This window comes from Athene cunicularia (assembly GCF_003259725.1).
Source record: "Athene cunicularia isolate RWA chromosome 3 unlocalized genomic scaffold, athCun1 chr3_part1, whole genome shotgun sequence".
In the NCBI taxonomy this organism is placed as follows: Eukaryota; Metazoa; Chordata; class Aves; order Strigiformes; family Strigidae; genus Athene; species Athene cunicularia.
Genome location: NW_020799097.1, coordinates 106,979,886 through 107,007,776, shown reverse-complemented (window position 1 = coordinate 107,007,776; position 27,891 = coordinate 106,979,886). Strand labels below are relative to the sequence as shown.

General features: G+C 37.2%; 1 protein-coding gene across 3 annotated transcripts in view; it reads left to right on the top strand.

Annotated features, from left to right (window-relative positions):
* The window catches only part of LCLAT1 (lysocardiolipin acyltransferase 1), a 119,310-nt gene that overhangs the window by 29,962 nt on the left and 61,457 nt on the right, over positions 1–27,891 (top strand). The window contains exons 1-4 of one of the 3 annotated variants that reach the window (XM_026845614.1): positions 1,583–1,774; positions 11,261–11,429; positions 14,756–14,954; positions 27,235–27,381. In XM_026845614.1, coding sequence (XP_026701415.1) covers positions 11,265–11,429; positions 14,756–14,954; positions 27,235–27,381 — 511 coding nt within the window. In that variant the 5' untranslated portion in view covers positions 1,583–1,774; positions 11,261–11,264. Of the gene's footprint in view, positions 1–1,582; positions 1,775–11,260; positions 11,430–14,755; positions 14,955–27,234; positions 27,382–27,891 lie in introns of those variants that run through there. The other 2 variants (XM_026845613.1, XM_026845616.1) reach the window with 2 other exon arrangements.

Here is a 27,891-nt window from a genome sequence, read left to right as displayed (position 1 = left end):
GGAGGGAGAAAAATCCTTATAATGAATTTCTGGATCATCAACTCTAAAATTTGTCTGGCCCTGAAGAAAAGTCTAGATACAGCTGATACTAAACATGTTCCATGACTATAGAAACTGCTATGTGACAATTCCTGATTTAGATATTTCTGGTAGCATGTTCTGCACAGCCAAATCTGGAAAATATCTTCCTTTTTTGGGTATGATTTATCTAGTACAAAGATTGAGTCATTGCATCTCCTCTTGGATTCCTTTATTATTATTTCTTTTAAGGAGGAGAGGGAATACCAATAAATAAGCTTTTCTAGACTCTGTCTAACCTTGTCACTTGTCTTGTTTATCTTCTATATGATGTTTTTTGTGTAGATCAGGGTATTTTTCATCTTCTGGCCTCTCATCCCTGAGGTGTGAGCAGCGTAGTTTCCCTTAACTTTCCAAACAATTTTTTGCTTCAACAATCAGAAACTTTAAAACGTTGTTCTCTTTTTGTTCCTTTCCCCTGTCACTTTGTATCTTTTAAGACACTTCTGTACCAACATCATCAGTACTGTGTCAGAGGCTGGATGTGGCCAGTCGGTCTATAACAATGCCCCAAATGTCTGTTGAGAGGTTATCTGCAGCTCTTGTGAAGCTTTCCTTCTTTCCTCCCCCTTTTTCTCCTAATAGGTCTTGTTAAACAAGAGCATTGCTTACAAGTGTAAAATCTAGTAGTCCCTGATAATGGGTTATTTCCCTGACTAGGTTACTTGCTGTTCTGTAATTATTTCATAGATACTGTATTCTTGGATTGCGTAGCATCTATGTGTGCCACAGCATGTCTGTCTAATGAATCTGCAGCTGCCAAATGTATTTGAAGCTGACTTGAAACTCATTCTTACTGTAACATTGACTTGGTCTTTGTGATAGGAAATAGAACACCTATTAAACCACTTTTAATTCTTTTTTATAAGCTTCTTTCAGTTCTGGCAAACTTTATTAGAAACTGAGATTCTGTTTCAAATGATATACTATTTCACATAATACAAAGCTAAAAAGCTAACAGTCTTAGATGTTACTTTTTTCAGTTTGTCTTCTGGCAGCTTGGTAAAATATTGCATAAGCACTGACAGATGACTTCCCTGGTTGCCTCAGCATTGATTTAATTTATTTAGCTTTTTATGGTAATGTGTTATAGGATAAAATGACCTTGCTAAATGTTAATGCAAGACATTTTATTATTCATTTGTCAGTATTACTGGGTCCTTTGCATCTAAATGCAAAACACCTTACAAGTAAGAATCAAACTGCCGCTCATACCTTCCGATGTGTTTGAGGGACCAAAGCCATTCAGCTTTAACAAGAAACATGAGTTGCTTTAGTATACTATGTTGGTAAAATGTTTTCTGGCTTTGAGAACACTTTAAGTTTGAAGAAAAATGTTGTGTTTTATAGAATCAGGTTCAGCAGCCCTGGAACCTCAGAAGCAACGCATCTGCATCAGCCTGCTGCTGTGCATGGGCTGAGAATCCCTGCTGAGACACGGAGCTTTATTAGCTCAAGTACAGATCGTCTAACTCAGCCGTGCGTCTTCCCAGGCAAGGCTTGCATCTATGCACAGCCCTACGCAGATATGTGAAGGATGTGTTTGAAATGCAGTGCTCTGTTAGAAATGGCGTAGAAGACCTGGATCGACTTGAAGCTCAGAGGATGTCCCTCTGGAATTCTGTCAGAAGAGAAGCTTCCCTTTGTGGCTGGTGGAAAGCTGAAGATGGGATTAAGGCTACAGTTCTTAACACTGGTTTGTAATGTAATCTTAGAAATAGCCAGATATGCTGTTGACTGATCCTACTGGTGAGCTATGCAAATGAGATTTGAAGACTCTTCCCTAGAAGGCTCCAAAAAGCTCAGCAGAACTTAATTTCTTACTATTAAGTCTTGAAGCAGAAAGTTAGTAGTGGGACAGTAGTTTGGCAATGTGTGGGTTTTGGCTATATCGCTTTGGGTGTCCCATCTTTACTAAAACATAACAGAATGAGAACACATTTTCATGTCCAGAAATGGAACAAATGCAAATAAACTTTTTCTGCTGCTTCTAGTGCAAATGAAATGTTTGTAAATTTTCTGCAGAACTACTGCATTTTTCCTCTTTTGCTTCAAAGCCTGACAGGTAAATGATCTATTGTTTCTACTATGCTTACCTTGAAAAGCAGCCAGTCTGTAAGCATAACTCTCTAGAGAACTACAATTTATGTGGCTTTTAAAGTTGTTATAAACATGTGATATTTGCTGATGTGTAAGTATGCTTCAGTGTGCTGTGTATTCCTGATACAAAGGTAGCCCTGCAAAATTTCAAGTTCTCTGAAGTATGGAATTTTCAAATCAAGCGTCTAGAAAATTTTTAACATTATTTGCAAATGTGTTATTTTTTGATAATTGTCTTGGAAATATGTTTTTAAAAGCCTGAGGCAGTTGCATAGACTCAAAGGCTTGGCACAGTTATGTGCAATTGGTAACAGCAATTTATCTTTATTATTATTAAGGAAAAAAAAATAGTGACATAAATTTGTCTGTTCTCTTTCTCTCATATAAGTACTGTTTAGCCAGAATGACTTGCATGGTAGGGAAATAAAGGTTAGTCCCTAGTTTCTCTTTTCAGCCCTTTAACAATCCTAAGAATAGATAAAATCCATAATCTGATTTTGCAGTTGATTCTAGGTGGATACTCACTGTCTTCAGTAAGTTTGCTGTTGGAATTTTTTTTTTAGCATGGGGCCTGCTGAAGTTTTATGCCATGTGAAGTGCTACTAAGAAAGAGAATAAAGTAGTTTAGCAGTTGCTGTTCTTTTGCAGGCGATGACTGTCATAGTATAAAATCCCCCCCCCCCCTCCCCCCACTGTAATACTACCCATCTGGAATCAAGTTTATTTGTAGTATACATTATAACTGGAAAAGGGGGAATTATTTGGGTTAATACATTCTGTTCTGAAACTGAGGGTGGTTTTTGTAAAGGATGGTCACAGATGCAAGGCGCTCACTGAAAATTTCTCCAAGTTGGGTACCTTGCTTAAGACCTCTGAATGTCTGCTTTTATATCCCCCCTTTTTATTTTCATAATTGCACTCTTCAGAGTAATAGGAGTGATAGGAGCATAAGTTTTCTGTTATACTGTTACTATTCTAGTGACGATCAATAGTTTTCATAGCTTGTTGAAAGGGCTGTTTGAATTTTGTTCATACACGTCTCCTGTATTTCTTTTGAGTTTTAGGTTTTATCTGTCTTGGATGAGGGTAGAAAAGCCATTAGAAGTTTCATGGATGTATGCTTACACAGAAAGGAGTTGTGAGTTACTGTTCTGTTAGTAGGCTGAGAAAAGAGTTTATCTTGGAAATGGTGAACATTAGAACCTTGAAAATTCAACATTTTTTTTCAATTGTACATTCAGGATCTGTTGCAGCACATAGCAATAACTTGAAGAACTTTCACTGTTTTCAGGGAGTGATTTTGGTACAATGCCAGTGGCAGAGTTTTTAAGATACTCTACTGAACACTGTACTAGTTTTGTCTTTGATTAACTGCTCTTCAGCATGGAGCCCTTGATTTCTGTTCCCTAGCTGAGGATTCTATTGTGAAATAGGTACTTCTGAAATTTTAAATGCCATCCCTCCCTGCCAAGAGTAGCTGCGAACTAAAGCATTGGGGTGCTCTTAAACAGGGAAAAAAATTGATTTATTGATTTGTTTGTAACATCCAATTACAAAGTGGAACATTTAATCTGTTTTTCATAATTTTCATTTGGATTTGTTATCTGTCAAAGTTGGCCAGCTTTTTGGTCTGTTTAGACTTTTAAAACCAGAGGACTTAGATTTGCCAGCTGTCAACAAGTAGCTTTTGTTGTAAAGTAGGATGGGCCTAGAGCTGACCTGCAGGTTTTACATAATATACATAATACAGAACTGACCACTGCTCCGTGTTTGTCACAAGGGTATAGGATTTCATTTTGTTTTGTTTTAAAGATGGAGGATGACGGGGGTGGCAGAGAATATAGCAGCTGTTCTTCATCTGCCAAACCTATTTTTGAGGACTTGTCAGCCAGGGCACTCTTTTTATATTTTCTGTTGTGTAATACAGGGCCACAGTTAACTTGAAGGACAGTGCAGAGAACGACTATATGGAAATCCATGAAGAAGTAATTAAAAATTACTTGTGTCTGTGCAGTATGCATAATAAAAAATGAGGTGGCTTTTGGTTGAAAAAGCTATTGTGCGTTTCTTCCTACAGCAGCTCAGATTTGTCAGTTCATCTAGATTTTCTGAATATAGTAAGGAATAAAAGCAAGCTACTTTTCCATAATTTTTTTTTTTTTCTTTCTTCCAGGAAGCAGCTGTAGCTGTTGCTTGATACCCTCTTACAAATGATTTTAAATACCTTAGCTCATGCTCTCATTCAGGCTTTATTGGTCTAATGGTTGTCTGGAGCAACAGTGGAAAGAGTACAAGTAAACAAGAGTGAAAAAGCATCTGTACCCTGACTGAATTATCTGCTTACAGTATCTAAAGGCTGTACTGCAGAGAATCTCAGCCAGGTTTTTTGTGTTTGGAAAGACAGTTACTTGGAAGAGCAAATGAATATTCTGTTAAATTTTTTATTAAATTATGATAGTCAGATTCAGTCTTGGCAAATAAAAGATAATAAATTGTAAGATGCAGCAGTAATCATATTTTATTGGTAATATTTATGGAAATTACTCATTAAGTATTGTACTTTTTATTTTGTGCATCTGTAAGCTAATATCTGCTGTACTGTTATAGAGGGTCAGGGATGTGGTTTGTGATGATACTTACCTTTTATTGCACTATCCTATGTTGTTTTACTATATGTGTATTAAATCTCTTAAAAGTTTTTAAATGCAAGAGCTGAAAAAAAGGAAAGTAGCTTTAATGGTCAAGTGCTTATTTCTTCACATGTTTTTTCTGTGATAGTGATCTGTGCCATATTTGTATGTTCCTTAAACTACTGTAGTGCTCAGGAGAAGGAACAGACATAAACTGTGGTTCATAAAAGAGGTCTGTGGAGACTGATGGAGCTTCTTGCCTGTATCTTGTGGGCTACTGAGTGGATATCTGTGCAAATAACAATTCAGCTTCTTCTCGTCATTGCTTCCCATATAACCTCTCCTATTTCTGCAGTTCTTTTAACTGAGGCACAACTGAGAAGTATGTGATCAAAGACATGGGGTAAGTTGTAGATCTTGAAATACAAATGAGTCAGTCTACAAAAGCCTGCTGTAAGCCATTTTCTTTCTAAAATATGGTACTGCATAGAAACTGGTTTCTTGCTCTGACTGCAGGGATTGGTAAAAATTTCCTTTGAAATATTGTTATGGAAAAAACCCCATAAAATGCTCCAACAAAAAAGCCTGGTGATTTGTTGGACTTGAAACTTTCTGTTAAGATGTGTCATTTCCACTGAAACTTTGTCTGCCTAGCTGATGTTTTATTACTGGGCCACATGCTTCATGGTTGCCCATCCCCCTGTGTTACTTGCCTCTTAAGCTAGGAAGGATTGTCCAGCTGCCTGCTCTCCTGTCTAGATGATTTTGTTTAGTAATCTTTAAAACTAGTAACCAAATAAAAGTTTAATGACTTGTTTAGTGGACACCTGTGAAGTTGGCAATCTTTTTCCCCCCCTTTTGCCCACCTCCTTGAAGTCTGATTCACTTCATCCAGATGAAAGATTTCTAAAATTGTGGTGCAAATTTTATCTTCTGACCTGGAAATTACGTTTCAGAATGCAAAATTGAATGTGGGAGCTGGAATTTCCAGCTCGCCTCTTTAATTTGCCATGCTTAGAGGAAATGCAGAACTAAACCAAGTCAGTTCACAGTTAAGTGCTGGCTTTCTTTGCAGAACTGTTGGAGAAAAGGCATCATTGGGTGTCTGTGTGAGTTTCTGCTTGATTTTAATTGAAGGTAACGTTTGCCTTTTCCACTGGTAATTGACTGAAAGAAGAATTAAACCCAATGCCTAGTATTCCCTTTTCAGTTCTTGAAGATTAATGAACAGTTTTATTGCCTGTGCTGATTGAATGGAAACATACTGACCAGTAATAATACATTGTTGTTTTATTGGCACTAAGGAACATTTCTTTATTTTTTCAGTAGTGTAATAAAACCTGATTTGCTGACTGCGTAATACTAAGTGCTTAAAAATCTCTCTAGTTATCAGGCAGCTGGGTTTGTCAGGTAGTATTGCTTAATTCCATACTGTAGGTTAAATCTTGTTTTATATTGAACCTGGAAGACAAATCAACCTGTTTGTACAAGAACTTTGAATTAGCCAGGAACCCTTAAGGAAATGTGAAGCATGTGGCGAGTCTTGACTACTGTGAAACTTCTAGACCTTTAGTTTTAGAGCTTTTTTGTTTCTTACCAGATAAACTTATTTTGCATCCTTTGCCCACTTATAAGCCATAGAAGCAGTTGTGAAGAAAAACTAGTTTTGTTGTACAGAACACGCTGTTTAAAACCTTTTGAAATCATCATCATAACAAGTTGTGGTTTATCTGTCATTCCAGCTGAACCTTGAATAAAAGCATGTAAATGATAAGCAAAACAAGCTGAAATCCAGTCACAGGAGGGTGCCTCTGCTTTACGTTACTATGCAAACACTTTGCATAGAATATTGAAATAATTTCAAGAAAATATTTAATAACGATGAAGTTTACAAAAATGCAACTGTTTTGGAAAGTAATTTGTCCCATTTATCCAAGAATTATTAAAATTGACTGATATGTAAAACAAAAATTGTATTTTAAGAATTACTGTTTCCCGTTACCTGGAGACAGAGCATGTTTTCCTTCTGCTATGGCAACAAGAACATGTGAAATACAGTACCCCAATAACTTGGAGTTCTGCCACAAAATAGATGAAAAGCTACAAGCCCTGTATGAAGGTGCTGTCTTTCTCACTGTTTGCAGCTTTCAGCCTGAATCTTGAAATAATTTTGACCGTCTCCCCACATCTCTGACCCACACAGCAAATGGAAAGTGGCTTTAAGATGCATAAAGGCTGTAATACATGCTAAATCCAGTGTTGAGAGTGATTGCTGCATTAGGAGGAGATGTCAGCAGTAGTAAAGGAGTACTTCTGTTCTTAGGAAATACTTGGCTTCTGTTGTTCAGACTTCTTGTCAAATCCCTTAATTTCTTGGGTGTCTCATCTCTGACATAAATCAGCGCCGATTTTTTCTTTGTTTTGAGATTTTTAACATTTGTTTGAGATCATTTTACAAGTCCTCATTAAGTACTCCTTTCCCTTTGTGATTGGTTGTTTTTTAATCATGTTTTGAAGTTGCAGGTGTGTATTTTGCATTGATTTACTTGTTGAAAGCCTATGTTAGATTTGGGGTGGCTGCCATATTTCTATGCTTCTGGGAATTTCTCAGGTGACTGACACAATGGTAAACTGGGTACAAGAGTCCTTGTAGAGCTAACACAAGTTGACACCCATGTGTGGAGCCTGGCCTGGCCTGGCTAGACTTAACAGCTGAGCTTGTGTGCCAACTATGCAGTCCTCAGCATTGCATCTTCCCTTTTCTGCAGGGGGGGTGGTCACTTGGAGAGTGCTGCTCTTCACCTGCCCAAATGAGCTGGTATTGTGGTGGGGGAAACAGTGTGTGTATGGGAGGGGTATTGCTGCATCAGGATGGGAGATGTGGGATGTGGGGCTGGGAGAGAATTTGCTGTTGGGAAGGGAAAAAGATGAGGATACAGAGCTGAGCAAAGATGGGCAAAAGAGATTTGTTAAACAAGTTGCAGCGCTGTGTGAACACGACTGTACTGCTTCAGAGACAGGACAGTTCCCAAACTCTACTGAAGCTTTAGCAGGACACAAATTTATAACTACTTTGACCATAGCTGGCTCTGTACAATTTGCAGACTCGTGTGCTGTACTCCTACCTGAGCAGGTGCTGGAGCCGGCTCCCACTTGACTTGGAGAGGGCACGTTGCTTCTGCAGTGCACCTGGTCTGGTGAGTGTGCCAAATCCAGCCTGGGTCTTCAGCCTCCTCTCTGCCCTCGCTGCCCTGAACTCGGGCAGAGCAATGCTTTTGCTGACTGGCTCAGGGCATGTGCTGTTGGCAGCCAACGTGCCCAGCAGCTTGTGTGATGAATACTCATCCTTGACTGTTGGCTAAAATGAGAGTATATGTAAATATTTCTCAAGTGACATGTGTAGGCAGATACATTTTTTTAATAGATAGATAATAGATAACCTATTGTCCGGGCTGTAACTCTACCACCTGAAACTACAAAGGAAAACAAACAGGTTGAGTGTGTGAACAATTTCACTTTGTTACTAGAATGAGCTTGCTGAGCACTGTTTTCAGAAGGCCAGCTGGATTGATACTCTCTGCTGTAAGTTCTTCACAGGCTTCTCATTTTGCAGTTTTGCTCAAATTCATTAAGAGGAAGTTGTTTTTCTGTTCTTACCTGTTTGCATGGTATGCGCTTTATTGCGGTGGCACTAATTCAGAGACTAAATTAATCCATTATTCTAGATAAAAGCATGTGTACACGTGTAAAGATATATAATGTATTAAGTATAAGCAACAAGCAAAATATGCTGTGTATCACACTTCAAAAATGTGGCTGAAAGAGATAAATGACATCAGTTGAAAACACACATGGTATCTTCTGTGTCTAGAAATAAACACCACATTGTTTAACTCAGTGGAATGCAGTATGACACGTATATATTGTAACGTTAAAGAAAATACTGCTGGAGTGCAGTTGAAGAACTTCAGAACTTAGGTCTTTTCCATAGCTCAGATACCTTCATATATAAAGAAAAATGTTTACAAGGCAGTCTTTCACATAAAATACAGAAAAGATTTTTTTCTAAAATATTTGGCTCTATGCTATAATTTGAGGGAAGGATTGGTGTAAACTGTGAAAAGCTCAGCCTGTAAATAAGTGACCTACATTGCTTTTCTAAGGGTCTAGGAGGATAACAAAGCAACATTTTTACTCATTAACTCTGTGGTTACCTGTGTGCAGTAGTCAAGTATCTGGAACCGGAACACATGCCTCTGTTATCCAGTGGCTGCCTGGAGCCAGGGTGTCTGTCTGGTGGACGTCATCGCATCCGACTTGATGACCGGTGGCTCTAAGAAGCCTTGCAGAGGACTGGAGCAGCTGGCTGAAGATAAACAAACTCGTGTTCTCTGTCTGCTAGTGGGTTTAACCGATCTGAAAACTGTCTCTAGATGTTTCCAGTTGTTTTGTTGTGTGTTGTCCTTGGAAAATGCTTGATTAGATCAATCGCATTGGATTTTAGTCCTCTCTGCTGCCTTTTGCAGTAGGTCTCAAATCTGGGTATGTCAGGAGAAGGCGGTTTCTTCTAGTCCTGCTGCAATTAATGTGCAATTAATGCTTTTCTTTGCCTTTTCTGCTGTTTCTGTCCTTCTCTGTTTGTTTGTTGGTTTTGTTTTTGGTTTTTTTTTTTCCTTTTGTCCTCTGTTACGTTTATTTCAGGCTTTCCCCACAGAGGTTTGCAGTATCAAATACAAGAAGGCTGTTGGAGCATTGTTTCTTCAATGCATTGCTCTTCAAGGATCCTTTGATATGTCAGAATTAATCCTACTTTAGTGCAGGCATATGTGGATAGCTGGTTATTTAGTTCCTGCTTTTGGCAGGAAAGAGATGGCTCTGCACTCCAGGATGTAAATAATGTGTATTTGTTTGAATTCAAATTTTATTGTGTTAAAATCTGTCTGAATAGTTATCAGCAAACATTTGTATTCTGTGTTACTTTTTTTTGCTATGCTGCAGAAGTTGGGCTAAATACAGCTTCCTGTATCCTTCTTACATTAACAAATTTTCATGGCCTCTTCTCTTGGCCTTCCTCCAAATATGTAGGTTTAAACAATTTCCTAAACTGTAAAAGTATCCCAAAATAGCACTACTTTCTTGTTACTTGTCAACATGAAGTAGCAGAAGCAAATTCATGTGCTAGGAAAACTAGTGTTGCCATTTCTTGACTTTTGAATACTTTGGTGTGCAAACATTATTGCTGTGGACATTGCACAAAACATGCTTGAGATAAATCATGTATGTTACAGTACACAAGGCTTAATGGATTACTTTTCCATTGGTCATTTTAAAATTAAAAACCCGGCTTCCTGTTTTTCCCGTCCTGAAGTCCTGTCTGAGCTCTTAGAATTTCTAAAATAGCTTGTCAAAAAAGGAATTCAGTAAAGTGACTTCTACTTAACCTTTGATTTTAGAAACAATTGGTTGAGTCCTAAATAGAGGAAAACAGGCTATTTTTAGCCCCTAATTTAGAGAATTGATATTTCCACATTTGCTTTGTCATGTAGCTGGTGGTAGTTGCTAAATTGTGAAAGCTTGTAGCTATTACAAATGCTTGGAGGATTGCTGAGTGTTCTGTCATAATGCATTAAGAAGCTCCAAGCACTGTACCTTTCAATTTATAATAAGGGAGTCCAGATGATAGCACAGACACTGGAATATTTCAATTCTAGACTACTGTCTTAAAAACCAAAGGCTATTAGGTTTTTTGTGGAATAAGTTGGAAAATAACTAATAAGGACAGTTGAAGTACAGCAGACTTCAAAGTCACAAGTTCTCTTAAGCCAGGGTGGGTGAGGAGGTTTCATGCACTGCTTGCCTGCCCTGTTTTGTTAAAAAGGGAACTGGTGTTTGAAACAGCTTATCAATCTTACAAGTTTTGAGTGGTTTCTGATGGAGGTTGCATGCAGATCCTTGTCAGGTGGGGAAGATGAGTTGCTGCAACACTGTTTGGCAAGAAGAAACAAAATGGAGAAATAGAAAAGCAAAGTTCCCTGTCTTTAGAAAGTGCTAACGTTAGTACTTTGCTAGTGACAAAATTTATGGCTGAAGAGTTTAATATAGCAGGTGTTCTCTTATATAGCTCTTTTGTACCTTTGGATAATAAAAGCAGCTTGCTGAAGATCTGAGAATGGAACTACATATTGTAATAAGTGGAGGAAATGATTATGTAGCTGATACTTTTATGACCCTTTTAATATCCCAACGCTCCTTACAAATCACTGTGTTTATAAAGTTGTTCTCTTACAGCTGCTTGTGAGGTAGAACAGTTTGCTTGCTTTTACTGTCATCATGTGTTGTTAACAATGGAAAGAAAAGGAGGAATATTACCTCATACCAAACATGTGGACTTGAAGAGTTATGTAATTACTTTTAGTTTATCTCTCTAACATAATGCTGAATTTCTTTTTCAGAGCCATGGTGTCATGGAAAGGGATATACTTTGTACTTGCACTATTCTTGGGAAGTTTTTTTGGAAGTGTATTCATGCTCGGTCCTTTTCTACCTTTGATGTTTATCTCACCGGCCTGGTATCGCTGGATCACCGATTGCATTGTGGCCACTTGGCTCACGCTCCCAGTGGTAAGTTGCAGTTTGAGCCAAGTTCTGGGCAACTGTTTGTAATCCCACAGTTTAGTTTGCTTGCTAAGCCTTTTGATTTTATTTTTAAAAGTTTTTTATGCTTTCATCAAAACAGGCCTTAACACATTCTGTGGAGACTTACATTTTAGCTCAGCATTGCAGATTGTGTGCCTCTCTGCAGTCCCCCTGGTGATACTTCTCCATCCAGTGTCAGTTAGATGCTGATCAGAGAAGAGTAGGTGAAGCACTAGTAAGCAAGAGGATTTTTTTAAAATTACAGACTTCCTAAATGAGTCATTTTATAAACTCTTCCTTTCGACTGTGCTCCAGCTATCTAATTAGGAAAATTATTCACTGTCTGGTACATTGTTGCTGACCTTCACTGTTCTCTTACTTAATCCTCTTAGAATTTAGTCCTTGTAGTGGAATTAGAGATAAATGATTTCAGGTGAGAATGAAGAACTTCCCCTAGAAATGAAGTCTTCCTCACTTATAATGCATCAACTTTATAGCTATAGGAGTCTGGAACAATAACAAAGCTCTTCTCTGGATTGTTCCTGAGGAAAGGCAGTATGAATGGGATCTGTGTCTTCATCTGTTCTCTAAAAACCAAGGGACTTTGTTCCCCTAGGCCTTTAAAGATGTGTGTAACTTTTTCTGAAGTAGAATGCTATATTGGTGTGCAGAAATATGTATCTTGTGACAAAGGAAGATGTATCTTTATTACACAGCAGATAGCTTCTGCTTCCTCTGTTTCTGTCTTGTGTGTTTTAAAGGGGTGTGAGCTGTTTCATCTTCTAAAACTTTTGTCTTTTTCATTATTACTAAATGCAGTGAAATTAGGAGGGAAGAAATTACCACTAGCAAAGGGAATAGAGGAATTGTTATTTCTCGTCATGATGAAATTTAGCTGATAGACCCGATAGTGTCACAAAATCAATCCTTTCTCTGTTTGTCTCCCAATTTTTCTAAAATTGCAAACTCTCCAAATCAAAAACTGGTCTCTTATTTGATTAGCTGCCTGGGTTTTATAAATCTGGATTATTACAACTAGTTTATGATAACTTTTGCAGTCTGGAAGTTTGTTTTCAGCCAACATTGGACCTTAAACCAAAATAATGCGAGTAATTTTGTGAAAAGGATTCTGTCTTATAAGAATCTTGAGGATTTAGATTCAAGAAAGGCGTCTCAAAAAGATTTTTGCACTCAACCTTTTCTAGTCTCAGACCTTGTCTGCATTAGTTTTCTGTCCTTACACTTACTCCATTCTTAGTGAGGAGAAGCAGGTACTTGGGTTTGTGTCTACAAACAATAAACTAATGTTGGGTAAGTTGGGGTCTCAGTAGGGAGGCTCTGACCCTGACCTCTGTGATGTAAGAAATTTCAACATTCCTCACTCATCTGTCATGTATTATTCCTTTCTAACAGTCAGCAGGATGGGAGAGTGAGAGGGGTCTTAACTGTTTCAGTTTAGTTTGGTTTATATTAACATTAGGGTATGTAGAATGGGACATCTGTTCATTATTATGTTTAACTAGATGTTAAATATGTAGTAAGATTCTTATTAAACTATCAAAAAAAGGCTGCTTCTCTCCTGAAAAGAAGACAACTGTTTACCATTTTGAGCTATACGACCTGTTCTGCCTTTGCAGTGGTCCACAGCTACTCTTGATCGCAGCACCTTTACTGGAATTATAGTGAGCTAAATTAATAATAATATTAATATTTGGCACATACAGTGCTTTTCGCACTGAGATCTCAAGCTGTTTACAATTGTGAGAATGTCATTTCAGTCTTGCAGGTGTCTTAAACTGAGAAATTAGTGTTCTTTGAGGTTCTATGGCACAGAGGTGGCAGAAATATGAGCAGAAAGTTGTTTTACGTCCTAGAGCTCTGTTTAAATCCCCACACTTTGATCCTTTTCTATATTTTTCTGGAGGAAGAATGGGGAAGAGAAGGCAAGGAGGTAATTTGAAATGCTTCTATTTTTTTATGTTGAGGCCAAATGTTAAGTTTATTCCTCTAGATGTCCAATCTTGTTTTGGTGGTTTCTTTTGCTGTGTTAAGTGGGTTGGACTGTGTCCTGCCAGTGACCCTGACCTTCGGGCAAGTCGTACCTCTAGATAATATCTGTTGTTTGCCTCTGTTTCTTGGATTTTGTACCTTTCCACCGTGTTTCCGCTAGTCATTAAAAAGTTGCAAGGCACTAGCATTCAGTCATCCATATTTTTGATTTACTTGCTTGGTCTTGGTCTTTTGCAGTAACCAACCATTACTCCACCACCATACACTTCCCTGCATGATTTGAGAATGGTTATAGGTCAGAAATAATTTTCAGTAGGCCATTTGGATATGGTGTACACATGGCCAGAGCATGCTGTTGGGCTCTGATGTAGTCTAGTTATAACCTGGACAGTTAAGACCATAAATGTATGAAACCAAGCTCTCTTAAACTTACTGTGTAGCTACTGCCTGCTTTTTCCTTTTGATAAACCACCAACCCATGTTTTTTAACTTGGCCCTTCAGAGCCACCTATAGCAGGTAAAGCAAGAAACATGTTTTATATGTGAATTTCTAGTATTACTAGCCATTTTGGCAAAATGGAGAAAGTTGTCTAACGTCTTGTTTGTGCTCTTCCAAGTTTGAGGCTTGTTCCATGCTTTGGGATGGCACTTTGTAGATGACGGTGTATCATAGTGTTTGGTGGTCAATGCTTTTTTGCTAATTGTGGGATGGAGGCTCAGGCTTCAGGGTAGCACTGTAGAGCTGTACAGACCTAGGTCTACATCACTGTACTGTGTTCAAGCTTGTTTAGGATTTTTCTCTCTCAGCTACTCTTTCTGCCATTAGGTTCTAGCCATTTTTGCAAGTGAAAGTCCAGAACAACTATGTTGACCATGGGGACCCAAGCAGAAAGGAACACACTTCTGATGCCTTCCCAGCCCTAATAGTATGGAGCGATAGATTATTTTGCAGCCAGTCTCTCTTTAGATTACCTACCAAGTTCTAATCCATACTGATTCCCTACTTTTATTCCTATGTGATAGTATTCTGGGAAAAACAGGGAAAAGTAAGTTTAATATTGGATATTGTGAAAGAGTGCTTTTTAAGAAGTGCTATTTAATTATTGTTTCCTCTTATGTTGAACAGCTGACTGCCACTGTGGAAAAGCTGGCTGCTTTATTAGAAAACAGCCAGAAGTTTGTTTACCAGTGATAATGTGAGTGAATAAGTAAAATGATACAATTCAAATTAATTTTTGTTGCTAATGGGCTGATGATTTTCTTCTGGGAGTAAAGCCATAATATTGAGATATTATTTCTAGGCCTTGCTGGAAATGGTGTTTGGTGCCAAGGTGGTTGTCACTGGTGATGGATTTGTTCCTGGAGAAAGGAGTGTCATTATCATGAACCATCGCACACGAATGGACTGGATGTTCCTGTGGAACTGCCTGCTGCGATACAGCTACCTCAGACTTGAAAAAATCTGTCTCAAATCCAGTCTCAAAAGCATTCCGGGATTTGGTAGGTCACTAAACCCTTTAATTTGAAAGGAAAATATGTTTAAATTTTGCCCAACACTGGTCCATACCCTGTTAAATGACCTTGGTTTAAAATCTATTCCAGTATTTTTTAAAAAAAAACTTGTATAAAATATGTGCCATATTGAGGGATTAAATCATAAATCTCACAGAGAACGCCTGGACTACATGCTTAAACATTTCTTTTTAAAGATACTACATGTGCTGCTGTTGCTTATAGGTAAAAATATTTCTGGTTTATGTACTGAAAGCATTTTTCAAAATGATGAAAAAAGATTTTAGAAGTCTTTTCAAAGTCTCTTTCAACACTTTGGTTTTGGTGCTGTTTCACCCCACATTGCAAATGCTCTCATCAGGCTTCTTTTTTCATTATCCAATTTATACTATTGAGCAGATTAAAAAAAAAAATTAAAAGAAAAAGCCCAGTAGGCAATTGCAAAGTTGATGGTTCATTTTGATAACTGTAGTTTTAAATTGGACTTGGTTATGCAGAATATGCTGTACAGGATATGAAATAATCAGTATTAATAGTGATGTAGGCTGGAAACGGATCTGAGTTGCACATTCTCATAGAAATCATTTCAGATTGGCCAAAAATTGTTGCACAAATGGTTTCTGAATAAATAGGCAGACTTATCTGAAATAAAAGCATCTTTTTGCATTTTATTTATCTCTTAGCTTTATTTGCTGTTTTATACAAAACCAGCTTGGGCAGGATATGCGTCAACTTTGATGTTGAAAGAGTAACCTTATTTATGGTTCCCTTTTGTCAGGCCATTTATCTGAACAGATAATTTTGGCAGGATTCCATACAGAGGAACTCTCATACTGTTGCACTATTACTGCATTCACTTGCTGGGTCTTTAGTCTAGGTAACACATGTTTTTCCCTAATAGTCAAATGTTAAGGTCAGTTTTACTTGACAAAAGACATCTCTCTTAATGTTACAGGAAATGAGAAAATACATATTTAGAAAAATGTTTTATCTTTGTAATACAGCAAAGGTGTTTGGAAATCTTGAAATCAGCTGCAAATGCAGCTTGCAAAGCAATGATGGAAGATGGAATCAGGAGTATAGTCTGAAAGATTCATACATTTATCTCTTCAAAAGTAGCTTTTTTTTTTTTTGTAACAAAACATTTATGCTTGTTAATGCCTTTAATAAAATTGAAAGGTCAGCTCCAGAAGCTTGGATACTATGTTATGCTTGGCAAAATTTGGTTCCTGAAAGGGTATCAGGAGTTGTTTAGAGATGGATTTTTTTTTTTTTCCAGTTCTCAGTTCTGTGCATAAATTGAGCACATCTGATACATCCGAGTAGGCTCAGGCAGATGGAGCTGTGGCAGGTCAGTGTTAGCAGACCATGATGGCATCTTTGTTTATAGTCTGCCATAGTACCTTGATCCACTAATGAAATTCCGGGCTCCTACTCCATTTTGTGGGCTGTGATGGTAGAGGTGGCACAGGCAGACATTTACTCCTTTTGTCTGCATTACAGGATGACAATTTCTGGCAGTAGATTGGGTGTCTGGGTCTGTAATGTTACAAACCACTATTTATATGTCAGATCTCTAAGCACCCTCCACAATATATCAGCTTTGAGTACTTTGGTTGCAATGTTGTGGATTTTAATAACACAATAGTATTTAAAAAATAAGCTAGTCACAGGAACCCAGATAAGCTACATCCTTCAGTCAAGCCTTAATTTGATAATCTAAAATCATAAATGTTTAGCTTCTGTTCTACCATAGTATATCTGAAAAGAGACCTTAGAAATATCTGTCTTCATGTTTAGTCAGTCTGTGTTTTGGATGGTAGATTCATGCAAAAATTATGTATTCTGTATAGCCACATAGATAGGGGAGAGTTGGAAAGTGAGAATCTTGCATGAAATGAAGATTGGCTGAAAAGCTTTCATCACGAATCTGTATGAAGTTTGGTGGTGCAGTGATAGAGCAGAAAATGGTGTCCAGAGTGGACAATCCTGAATCTCATCAGTAAGAGTAGAATTTCTCCTGCTTATGTTTAATGACCCTGCTGTGTTATGTGATAGACTTCTAACAGGTGTTTGTCAGGTTGTGTTTTTGTTAAACTGTGTCCGATGGTTTCAGATAAGTTTTGTTTATTTTATGAGCTTGTAATGGCAAGAAGATAACTTGAAATCAAGTGGACAGTTTTTCAGTACACTGCAGCTCTAGATGATACTTTAGATGTTGATCATTTAAGGTATAATATTTGTGGAAATTAAAACAGATACTTTCATAATGTCTTTCATCTCTTTATATCAGTTGTATATAGTCAAAAGTCTAGGATTATGGAGGTATTGACATATTGGCTAAATAACTTCTAATAAATCTGTAATGATAATTTTACTTTGAGAAATAGTTGAATGAATATACTCTATTGTTTTCAGAGCAACTTTTTCTGATCTTTCAAAGGATTTTTTACAAGCATTTCATGTAAAATTATGTGTAAGATGAGGTTTATAATGCAACCCTTTAATTTTCGTGTTGCTAAAAATGTGAGTATTAAGCATTGCTCCTTTGTTGTTATAAGTACTATCCTAGTTGAGGTGTAAAAATAGGTCTATGACAGATTATACTGATCCAAATGGTATATATGGTAGGTGAAGGGCAAAGCTTGGAATGCAAATAGATCCAGAGCCCTTTGTAGGTTAAAAGTGTAAAGGTATCGGATTTAATGAGTCTGTGTTACAAGCAGGCAGTTATTTTCTAGTTAGTTATAATTAAAATCAGAGGAGTCAGTATTTCAAGGAGAAGTACTGAGTCACTTATCTAGTTCTTAAATTATTTTTTTCATACACTGAAATGCAAAGAAACTCTAAATTGATTAAAGGTGAGCCTTAAAAAAAGAAGCCCAAAGAAAAACAGATGGTCCTTTGGTCCTGGAACCATAGCTTTGGCTTGATAAATTGTGTGCAGTAAAGTTTTCAAAATGAGGTATTACATTTCAGTAATCTCAATTTCAGAAACATTCTTGTATCATTTCAGTGCAACTTGCCAAAGTGGGCATCTCTAGGGAGCACTATTCTGCTCTTAGCTGTTGCTGCAGTTTCTCATCTGACATCATCAGAAACTACTGACACATTCTGCAGTGTCAGTTTTCAAGGAGAGTTTCTAATGGCATTGACAGTTTCCTATGTAGTCTGACAAGATGGGACTTCTACAGTACTTGTAATTGAGATATACAATTTATATTCTCATCTATTCTCAATTAATAAGGAGCAGCATTGGAAGTGATACAGATTAGGATGCAGTTGTGTTCAGCATGTACTTGTGGAATACATAACGTTTGAGTAGGTAGAAAGGAACATCAACAGTAGTGTCAGATGACCAGATAATCACTGGAAGTTAGTTGCATCCTTTTAATTTTTTATCTTAATAGCTTCATTTGTAAAAGTCTTCTTGTGATACGAACCAGTAAGACTTCATTGGAAAAAGAGATGTATTTTAATGACGGATGATTTGCATATGCTTGTTGTTTCAGATAGTATTTTAATTTTTGGAGGGTTTGCAGTAATATTTGGATTTTAGTGGTTAAAAGTTCCTCAACATCTATGTGAGAAATAAATTAAAATTTGGATTTAACTTGAGGATCAAATTGAGGGGATAAATTGATGGAAAAATGAGAGGGAGTAACTATAGAGGGGCTACTGTCAGTCTATGTCTGCTACGTGAAAATACTCACCCTGGTTTTGCTTAATGCAGATGGAGAAGATTAACACTGTAATTCGTTGTGCAAATCTAAAGGATGCAGGTGCTGCAGATCAATGTGACTTACCATTGTTAAGAAAGCTCATGGAGACAGCTAAAGCAAGGAATTACAGCTGCAGTGGTTTGGGGCAGGAACAGGTTAGGAAAGGAAAAGGCGATAAAGGAAAATGGAAAATAAGCAAAGCAGGCAAACCTGGAGTAGTTAGGAGCAGAGATAACTGGGTAACTGTCCAGATCTTCATCTCTTATTCAAATTATTCTGTGGCTAACATTGCTCTTGAATGTAGGAGCTTTTTAGTTGTTTTTCACTTGTCCGGTCATTCATGTGTTGTAGCTCTCAAAGGCTCGAGTTGGGTTTGGCCTTTGTAAGTGCCAGGGGACAGTAAAAGAATGACTTGTGCTCTATTTCAGCACTGGGTTTAGCCCCACCAATCTTTTACTGGATGTCAGTTGATGCATTGTAGCTGTCGGTGTGTGCGAGCTTTGCCTGAAGCAAATTCAAAGTAATTTGAGTCATCTTAGTTTTCAGTGAAGCAGGGCAAAACAACTCAAATTATCCTGCCTTTGCCACAGGCTAAGAGCACGCACACCGACAGCTATGGTGGATCAGCTACCATGAAGTAAAATATTGGTGTCGCTAAACCTAGGAAATTTTAGCACTTAACTCAATTGGAGTATCGTTAAAGCAGCACGCTGCAGGGAATCTGTACGCATTTTTATTGCCATGGAAGTGTTTGTGCTGCCACAGCTACTTCCGTAGGTAGGAATATAAATACTTTGGCATAAAGCATCTTTGTTCAGGTTATAGCTAGATTTGTATTAAAATTCTTATCAATAGAGCATATTGGTTTTAAAAATGAAAAGTGTAACCTACTGAACTTTCTAGTACAGTTCATATCTGAAGTATCTTTGTTATGTTAAAATAGACTGAAATGAGATTTTTTTGAAGGGCTATGACATTTTTTCTTCTAGCAATTCAATTATGAGCTGCCAGACTTAATTACCTTAGAGCTGTTATCCAACGTGATTTTTTAAAATAGAGGTTGAAAAGTATTCTTTCTAATGGAAAGCACAATTGTTATTCTGACTTGTTCATGGTGAAGACAGATATGCAAGACTCTCTTGAGGAAGTTGTAAGTGTGAGGGAAAGATTATACTTTGAAGCAAAAATGCAGCTTAATTGTCTTTAACTCTACATGGGTTATTTTGTGGGGAAGAAAAGATTTAGGTGCCTGTTTCCCAAATGGCTCTTGTTTTTGTATGATAATCCAGGAAAGACATAATAGGAATATTTTCGGATGAATACTGCAGAAGTTCGCCCAACTCTGGCAGGGGAAAAAGAATGTTAGCCTATATTCCATTTAAACTTTCCTTATCCTTTCTGTATAAGAGCTTCAGCCTCTCTACCCCCTTTGCTTCTCCAAAACGTACATCAAAGAGTCTGAGGGTGCAAGGCAAGAAACTCACACCTTTATGGGACCGCAATGCAGAGATGCAACCAGAGACATTAATTAGGTCCTCTTCCACCACCTTGTTAGGCAGCTAGTCTCTCTCCTTTTTCTGCTCTTTACTTTCATGGGCCCCCCATAAGGAAATGGAGCATCTGAAGAGGATGCAGGTCTACCAAAAAGGTATTGAACTGTAATACCTCTTACCATTTCTGACTTGCAGTAAAGATGACACATCTTTACTGAGGAGAGACTCGCACTGTACCCTGCCATTTTCAGATGCATTTCTTTAGGTCTTTTCACAGCCCCACAATCTAACAGCCAGATGTTTTTAATTTGCCGTCTTTGGAGGTTCTGGAATGACGTGAGGCTTTTCTCCAGATAGGTGTTGCACAAGACTCATCTTTTTTAATACTTAGGTTTTCATGCACTGTTTCACTGTATTGATTGTATTTTATAAATGCATTATATAAAGCAATTTTCCAGCCATCCTAGAGGTTTAAGGTTTCGCTTTGTTTTGCTCTGGTTTTGAGCAATCTTATGTTCTTCTGACTTTGCACAGTACATCAAATCAAATTTGAAGTGTTATTTTAAGATGGATATTCTAACTGAATAGGTTTAATGTTCCTTAATGGCATTTATAGCATTTTAACACAAACACTTTGTATAAGTAACACTAATACCATGGTAGAGTTAGTAATCTGATTGTCCATATTCTATAAAAATGTCATCATTTTGGAGATAGGAGTATTTGAGCATGAAGTGTCCAAATAGCATCTTTCTGATGCATGATTAAGGGAATGAATATTGATAGAATATTTTCAAGCGCATAGTATACCTCTGTCTGGGTGCTTTTATATATGTATATGTCCTGCTAGTACTGTAATGATTTTTTTTTCCTATGTACTTTCAGACTTTTTTTGTGTGTGTATTGGCTGAGAGATACCAATTCTTCAATGGAATATCCTTTCTAGAAGGTTTCGCAGTTAAATTTTCACAGCTAAGACAGAGGCTGCTGTATCTGACTAGCTTTTTGACAAGATTAATTTTGCCCTTACAAGGAAACCTTGTACTGTAAACATTGTTTGAAAAAACTTCTAATTACATTATAAATAAACAATAAACTAAAGCAGAGGTTTCTACATCCTATATCCTCCCATAAGAGAATGAAGCAGGGCAAAGGAAATGGAGTGTTACTATTTGAATGTGACCTAAATAAATATAAAATTTAGAATATTTCAGTACTGAAACAAATGCATGAGAACTATGGGAAAAATCAAGGGAACCAGAATTATTTTTTTTTTCAGTTAACCTTAAAATTCTGTGTTATAACATTGCTGTTTGTTTACTTAAGTTGTTTTAGTAAGAAAAAAGGTTTAGTCTTCACATACATTGGATTGGAAGTGATGATACTCAGTCCAAGTAAATATGTATATGTGGTATACACATGTATGAAATGTATAGTCTGAACATAAACTGAACACAACCATAAAAATAATTTCAAAACAGATGTAGATTAAAGCAATGTTCAGCATCTGATAGGGCAAGGCAATAACAGAAGCATATTAGTGTTTAGATACCTTACAAATCGATTGAAGCAAATGACTAAATAGACTGAATCAGATATTTCACTGTAACATTAGGAGTGCTACTCTGAATCTGTATTTGTGAATATTATCTCTTAGCTAGTTTTGTATTTTTTCTTAAAGAATTTACCAAATCAGATGGTAGTTGTTCAATTCATTATATTCCTCTTGACTACGTTATTGGAAATGAGTGTGGTTTAAAAAAAACTTGCCAGGAGCTGAGATTATGCTTTACAAGATTATTTCAAGAAGCATTTATTTATTGTTCTAGTTTGCACACTCAAACAATTATAAATTTTAAAAATCCTTTCATTTTCTTTGGGTTATGAGACATAAAACTCGGGGGGAAAAAAAAAAAAAAACAACAGTAAAATGGCTAATTCTAATTTAATTTGCAGAAATCTGTTAAAAGTCTATACTGATGAAAACAGCATATATGTGTATATATATATAGTAACTTCAAGACCTGGCTTCCTGTATGTTTTTTTGATGTGCTAACATCTTTTCAATACCTACAGATCTTAGAAATAAGGAACATTCAGAATTGCATAGTTGTTGCTTTATGGATGTTTTATGCAGCAAAACACTTGGAATAAGTTATGTTAATGGACCCAAATGGGTGTATACAATGGGATCATGTGCTTCTAAGTGATTTCCCTTAAGCCTAGATGTCTAGTTCCCTGTTGCCTCAAAAGCCCTGATCCGGCCCAGACCCCTGTTGAATATAGGCACACTGAATAATAGATTCATTTTTGAACAAGGTAATACTAGGAAAAAACAGTGAGTAATGCAGTGGAAGAAAAGAGGAAGGATGAATGAATATAAAAATTAAATCCCACAGTTAGGCCTTCTACTTTCCTGCTCATTTCTATAGTTTTGAATCTTTTATTGAATTTGTTTGCATAGGAGTTTAGTATTACTAGCTGTTCTGTTACATTGCTGTAGGAAAATACATAGATACAGTTTCCCTGATGTGTGTTTGTTTGCTTTCAATATCAGCCATAATACTGGTCTTACGGAGATATGACATTTTGGGGCATATCTGATTTCTGGGATACTTAAGGACATGTACATAAAATTGTGATACAAAACCAACCAAAGTCTTTTTGCACAGCTCTCTTCTTTCTCTTTTGTTCATTGCCACCACCATCCCTAGTATCTACTTACTCCCCAACTATCTTTGCAATGGAAACACACTTAAACTTCAGCTTCAAGTGTTATTTTCTTTTAAAGGATTTTGGAGTGGGGAAAATAGAAGTGCAGGGTCTTAAAATTTAAAAAGCTTTATACTTGGCAGCATTTTTAATACAGTGTTGTGAATTCTCAACCTGCATAAGCTATAATTTGCTTTATCCCCAAGGCAGTAAGGCAATTTGTGTATACAGTGCATTTCTCTAGTTCAATAGGAGGGTTTCCATTTTGTGTAAGTGTAATTTTTATTTTTTTTTGGTGTAGTTATGTCCTGGTAGAATACATATCATCAGTGTGTATGTGTTTCTTGAGATTTGAAGCTGCCTTTTTAAATTTTTCAACTCTGAACAGCTGATCTAAAGGTCAGTGTGACTAGCTACTCTACCAGTAAGTTACTGCACTGCTGTTCTGCAACTTTGAAGAAGCCCTGTGCAGTGTGATGCTTTTTGTATACTTTTCCAATCAGTGCTAGGTATCCAAAATGCTCCTACAAAATGAGTATTTTAGCAAAGAAATGGAGTTGGATTGTTATGATTTCTTTAGCTTCACTGTTTCTCTGCCATGTTTTTGTCATCAGTGATTACTCAAGAATCTGCAATTCAAAAGGCAACTATTTTTCCACGGTCAGATAAATGCTGCCTTTGCTAAGAAAATTCTTGTTGCCCAGGAGCTTTTAGGCAACCAAAACCACTGTGCAAAAAGCAAAAAAATAAAATTACTTTTGTTGAACAATATGTTGACCCAAACTTAACAATAATAAACTGAACAGTGCATCTCAATGCAGACTGCACATGAGAAGGTACTTCCTTCTGCTGCCTATTCATAAATCTTGCTGATTAGCAAAACCTTTCATTTTGCCCAGTTTTTTACTGAATTCCTCCCTCTTCTCTGTGCATTCTCATTTGGATCCCAGGCCATGCCTTGGACTTGCTACATGGTGTTTTTCCACAGCACAGTGCAGACACACTCTGGAATGGAAATCAAAGCAAGAGCTGCTTTTGCTTTGTTCAAAGGCATGCATCTGCAAGCCTCTGCTGGCTTTCCTCTCTCAATTGAATCAGGTGGGGTAGTGAGATGTGTAAGCAGCAGGCATTCTCCCCCACTGCTGCGTGGACCAGGGTTTTGGTTGATGGCAGTAATTCATGTTTTTGTTGCCTTTCACCGGAGGCCTTAAAGCTTGAGCAAATGTGGAAGATTCTTCCACTTTTATAGATGGTAGTTTGGCACAGTGTGCTGTGCTGGGGTAAGTGGGGAGGAAAAATCCTGGGTCCTTTACTGTTAGTCATATGACTGTTAGATGATCTGCTCTTATTTGAGTAGTCAAGACTGTTTTATCTAATTAGATATACACTTAAAAATAGAAAATTCTTCCAGAGCACTGGATGTTATCTATTGGAAAGGTTAGAAAATCAAACTTGTTTATTTTAAAAACTGGATGCCTCCCAACTCCCTCCCCTCTCTTTCTTTCTTTCTTCCTCCTCCCTGACACCCTACTGTCCTTACATTACTGCCGCTGTTTAATTTTGTATAGCCAGTATGTGACATCACTGCTTAGGACAAGAATAGGAAACTTCTGCAGTGTATCAGCTGCTTTAAGGCAGTTTAGTCAGGTAAAATACAAGTCCCCCAAGCAGCGTCTTTCTTAATGGCTAAAGGTGCTTATAATTTGATGTTCACAGTGCTGTTAAACAGTGATTGTTAGAAAGAGTTTATATATAAGTTTCCTTATAATTTAAAGCCTTGTGCTGCATAAAGAAAAGTACGGTAGAGGTTTTTTTTTTTTTTTTTTTTTTTTTTCATGCTCCCCTCTGTTATGGACCAAAATCAGTCTTTGTAAGGAGTACAAGGCATCTCTCTGCTTAGAGAGCTTTTTACCTTTGCTGTGTCCATTTTTATGAATTCAGTTTCAGATGAGGTATCATAGAATATCTGAAGCTGGAAAGGGGACCCATAAGGATCATCAAGTCCAACTGCCTGCTCCTTGCAGGACTACATTAAACTATATGACTGAGAGCATCCAGACACTTTTTGAACTCTGACAGGATTGGTGCTGTAACCACTTGCCTGTTCCAGTGACCAACCACCCTGTCAGTTAAGAACTTTTCCACTGAAGGTTCCCCTGATACAGTTTCATACCATCATTTCCATGTATCTTCTAGAGGAATCGAATGCTTTGGCATTATTTAGTATTTGTTATGAAAAGATGTCCTCTTAATATAACACAATGCTAAGTGTGAAAATGAAGCCCCTGATTAGTTTACTTAAAAATACTGGTTTTGCACCCTTGTAGCGAAACGTATTGTAGCAGCAGGAGATGACTAAATACCAGAAGAAAGCATATTTAAATTATGTAAGGTTTTTTCAGTTACTTTAAAATTGACCTTTTATTTTTTTCCTGCAAATGATCTGTTTAAATGTGGATAGCCTCTGTTAATAAAGCTGTACTGATACTTGTTGACACTGCAGATGTGGGAATGTGGTATGTGCATAAATGCACATAAAATGTTGTGGTCAAAGTTTAGTTTTGTTTAGAGAGGGTTTTTAACAAGTGCAAATTTGAAAAGATTTGCTGAGACTGCATTCAGGGCATTTCTTTTCATCATATAACCACTTCCAGTGTTCAGTTATCTGGATGTCATTCATTATCTGAATATCTGAGACTCATTAGGTCCAGACTGCAGAAGGCATGTTAGTTATGGATGCTCCATCTGTTTAGTTGATTTAAAAATAAAAAATATCTACCCCCATGCCACAGGTTACAAATCTTTAACAATACAATTAACATTCCTAACCAATACAGAAGAGATTATGCAGCTTGGTTAATACATTATCCAGGCTGACTGATTTATGATTTAAAAATTGATGACTTCAAGTGATTTTCTAGCATATTCTTGTAAGGTATTGCCACAAGTAGAATAGAAAGGCATCCCTGTAAAGAGGAGCTGAAATAAAGTGCAAGAACAACATGCTGTAAGTCACCAGCAAAGGAAAAACAGATTTTGAGAACTGTGGTGAGCAAAGAGAAAATGGGCAGTTGGGATGTTTTCTTTTTGATGTGGCATATCTATCTGCAGGTTTTCTGATGAGATACAAGCTAGCCAAGTACAGTGGTAAGGCAGTGTCATGCTCCTCTGAGTCCTGCTTAAGGGAGTATCGCAGGCACGGAGTAGAACTGGAGCCCTGATATTTCATCCTGCTGTCTGAACTTGTGGACAGAACTTCTACTATTATGTGATACACTATTATGTGATATGATTGTGCCAAAAAAGCCAAGAATGTTTATTGAAGATAATGATGTGTGACCCCTGAGCTGCAGGCTCAGCAGCAGTTTTATTTATTTAACTATGTGACATTGTCAGTTTAATGTCAGGCTGTAAAACTGCACAGTCTTTTGTGTTAATACAAGCAAATGGATATACATCAGATTTTTCCATAATCAATATAAAGAACAACTTGTATTTTCTTTGATTAGTAAGGAAAATTATAAGAAGGCATATGTAATAAAGCCCTTAGAGCAATACGTATTTTCTGCACGATGCACACGGTTGACATGCACTAAGGGAAACTATAATGCAGCTTTTCTTTTATCCTGCAGTGCATTGCTGGGATGTTTGTCTGTAGGGGTAGCACCTTTCATTGAGCAAATCAGCATTGCAGTGATTAAGGATTTTTTAGTGAGTGTCATCTCACAGAATCATAGAATTGTTTAAGTTGGAAAAGAAGGCCTTTAAGACCGAGTCCAAACATAAACCCAACACTGCCAAGTCCACCACTAAACCATGTCCCTAGCTGCCACATCTACATGTCTGTTGAATACCTCCAGGGACTGTGACTCAACCACTTCCCTGGGCAGCCTGTTCCAATGCTTGATAACCCTTTCAGTGAAGAAATTTTTCTTAATATCCAACTAAACTTTCCCTGTTGCAGCTTGAGGCCCTTTCCTCTTGTCCTGTCACTTTTTTCTTGGGAAAAGAGATTGACACCCACTTCACTACAGCCTCCTTTCATGACAGCATTGACTCTGTTCTTGGTTTCTGGAAAGCTCTTCTCTGGTAACTTGAGTTCTGCAAAACTGTAGCCATTCAAAACTTTTAAAAATTTTTTATTTAGATTATTCATTCTTTTGCTTCCTATCCAAAAGTCCTTTTACAAGGTAACTAAGTGCTCTTAATCAGAGGTGGGAGCAGGTAGGCAGCAAATAAATTGTTCTGTTTAACACAGTTTATAAAATATTTTTGAATAATAGACACTGTGGAAGTATCAGAGTGACATGTTACTAAAAATGTATTTTTTTTAAACTTTAGGCTGGGCAATGCAGGTTGCTGCCTTTGTTTTCATTCAGAGAAAGTGGGAAGATGACAAGAGTCACTTTGAAAAAATGCTGGATTATTTCTGTGACATTCGTGAACCGCTACAACTCCTCATCTTTCCGGAAGGAACTGATCTCACAGGTGGGCTGAAGATTTACACTTGTCACCTTCTCATGGAATGTTCAGCATGGAAATGCTTTGCTGTTTATGGAAGTAGTTAAAGTTCAAGGCAGGAGCAAGACTGGGTTCTAATAGACAGTGGAAGTTATAGTTTAATGATCATATGTGCTGATTCATTTGAGGCACAAACTTAGTTCCACTTAGAGGCTTTACCAGTCTTCCTGAAATAACTTACATTTCAAAGCATCTGATGATTGAAATGGCTTTGTATTGGTCAGTACTGTATGTACATTGCATTAGCAAAAGTAGACTTTAAGACCTGGAATATATCACTTTCCATTTTCCATATTACTGGGGCAAACAGGGCAAAATCATTTCAGACCTATGGAAGAGTGATTGAAGAGGAGAAATAATGGTTCTGTTGGATTTCTTACCTAATGTTTTAAGAGAAGAAAATGGAGATACTTGTTCCTTAGGCCATGTAAGCAGTCTGTATCTGCCTCTATAAGAAAAATACCTCCCTAAAATAAA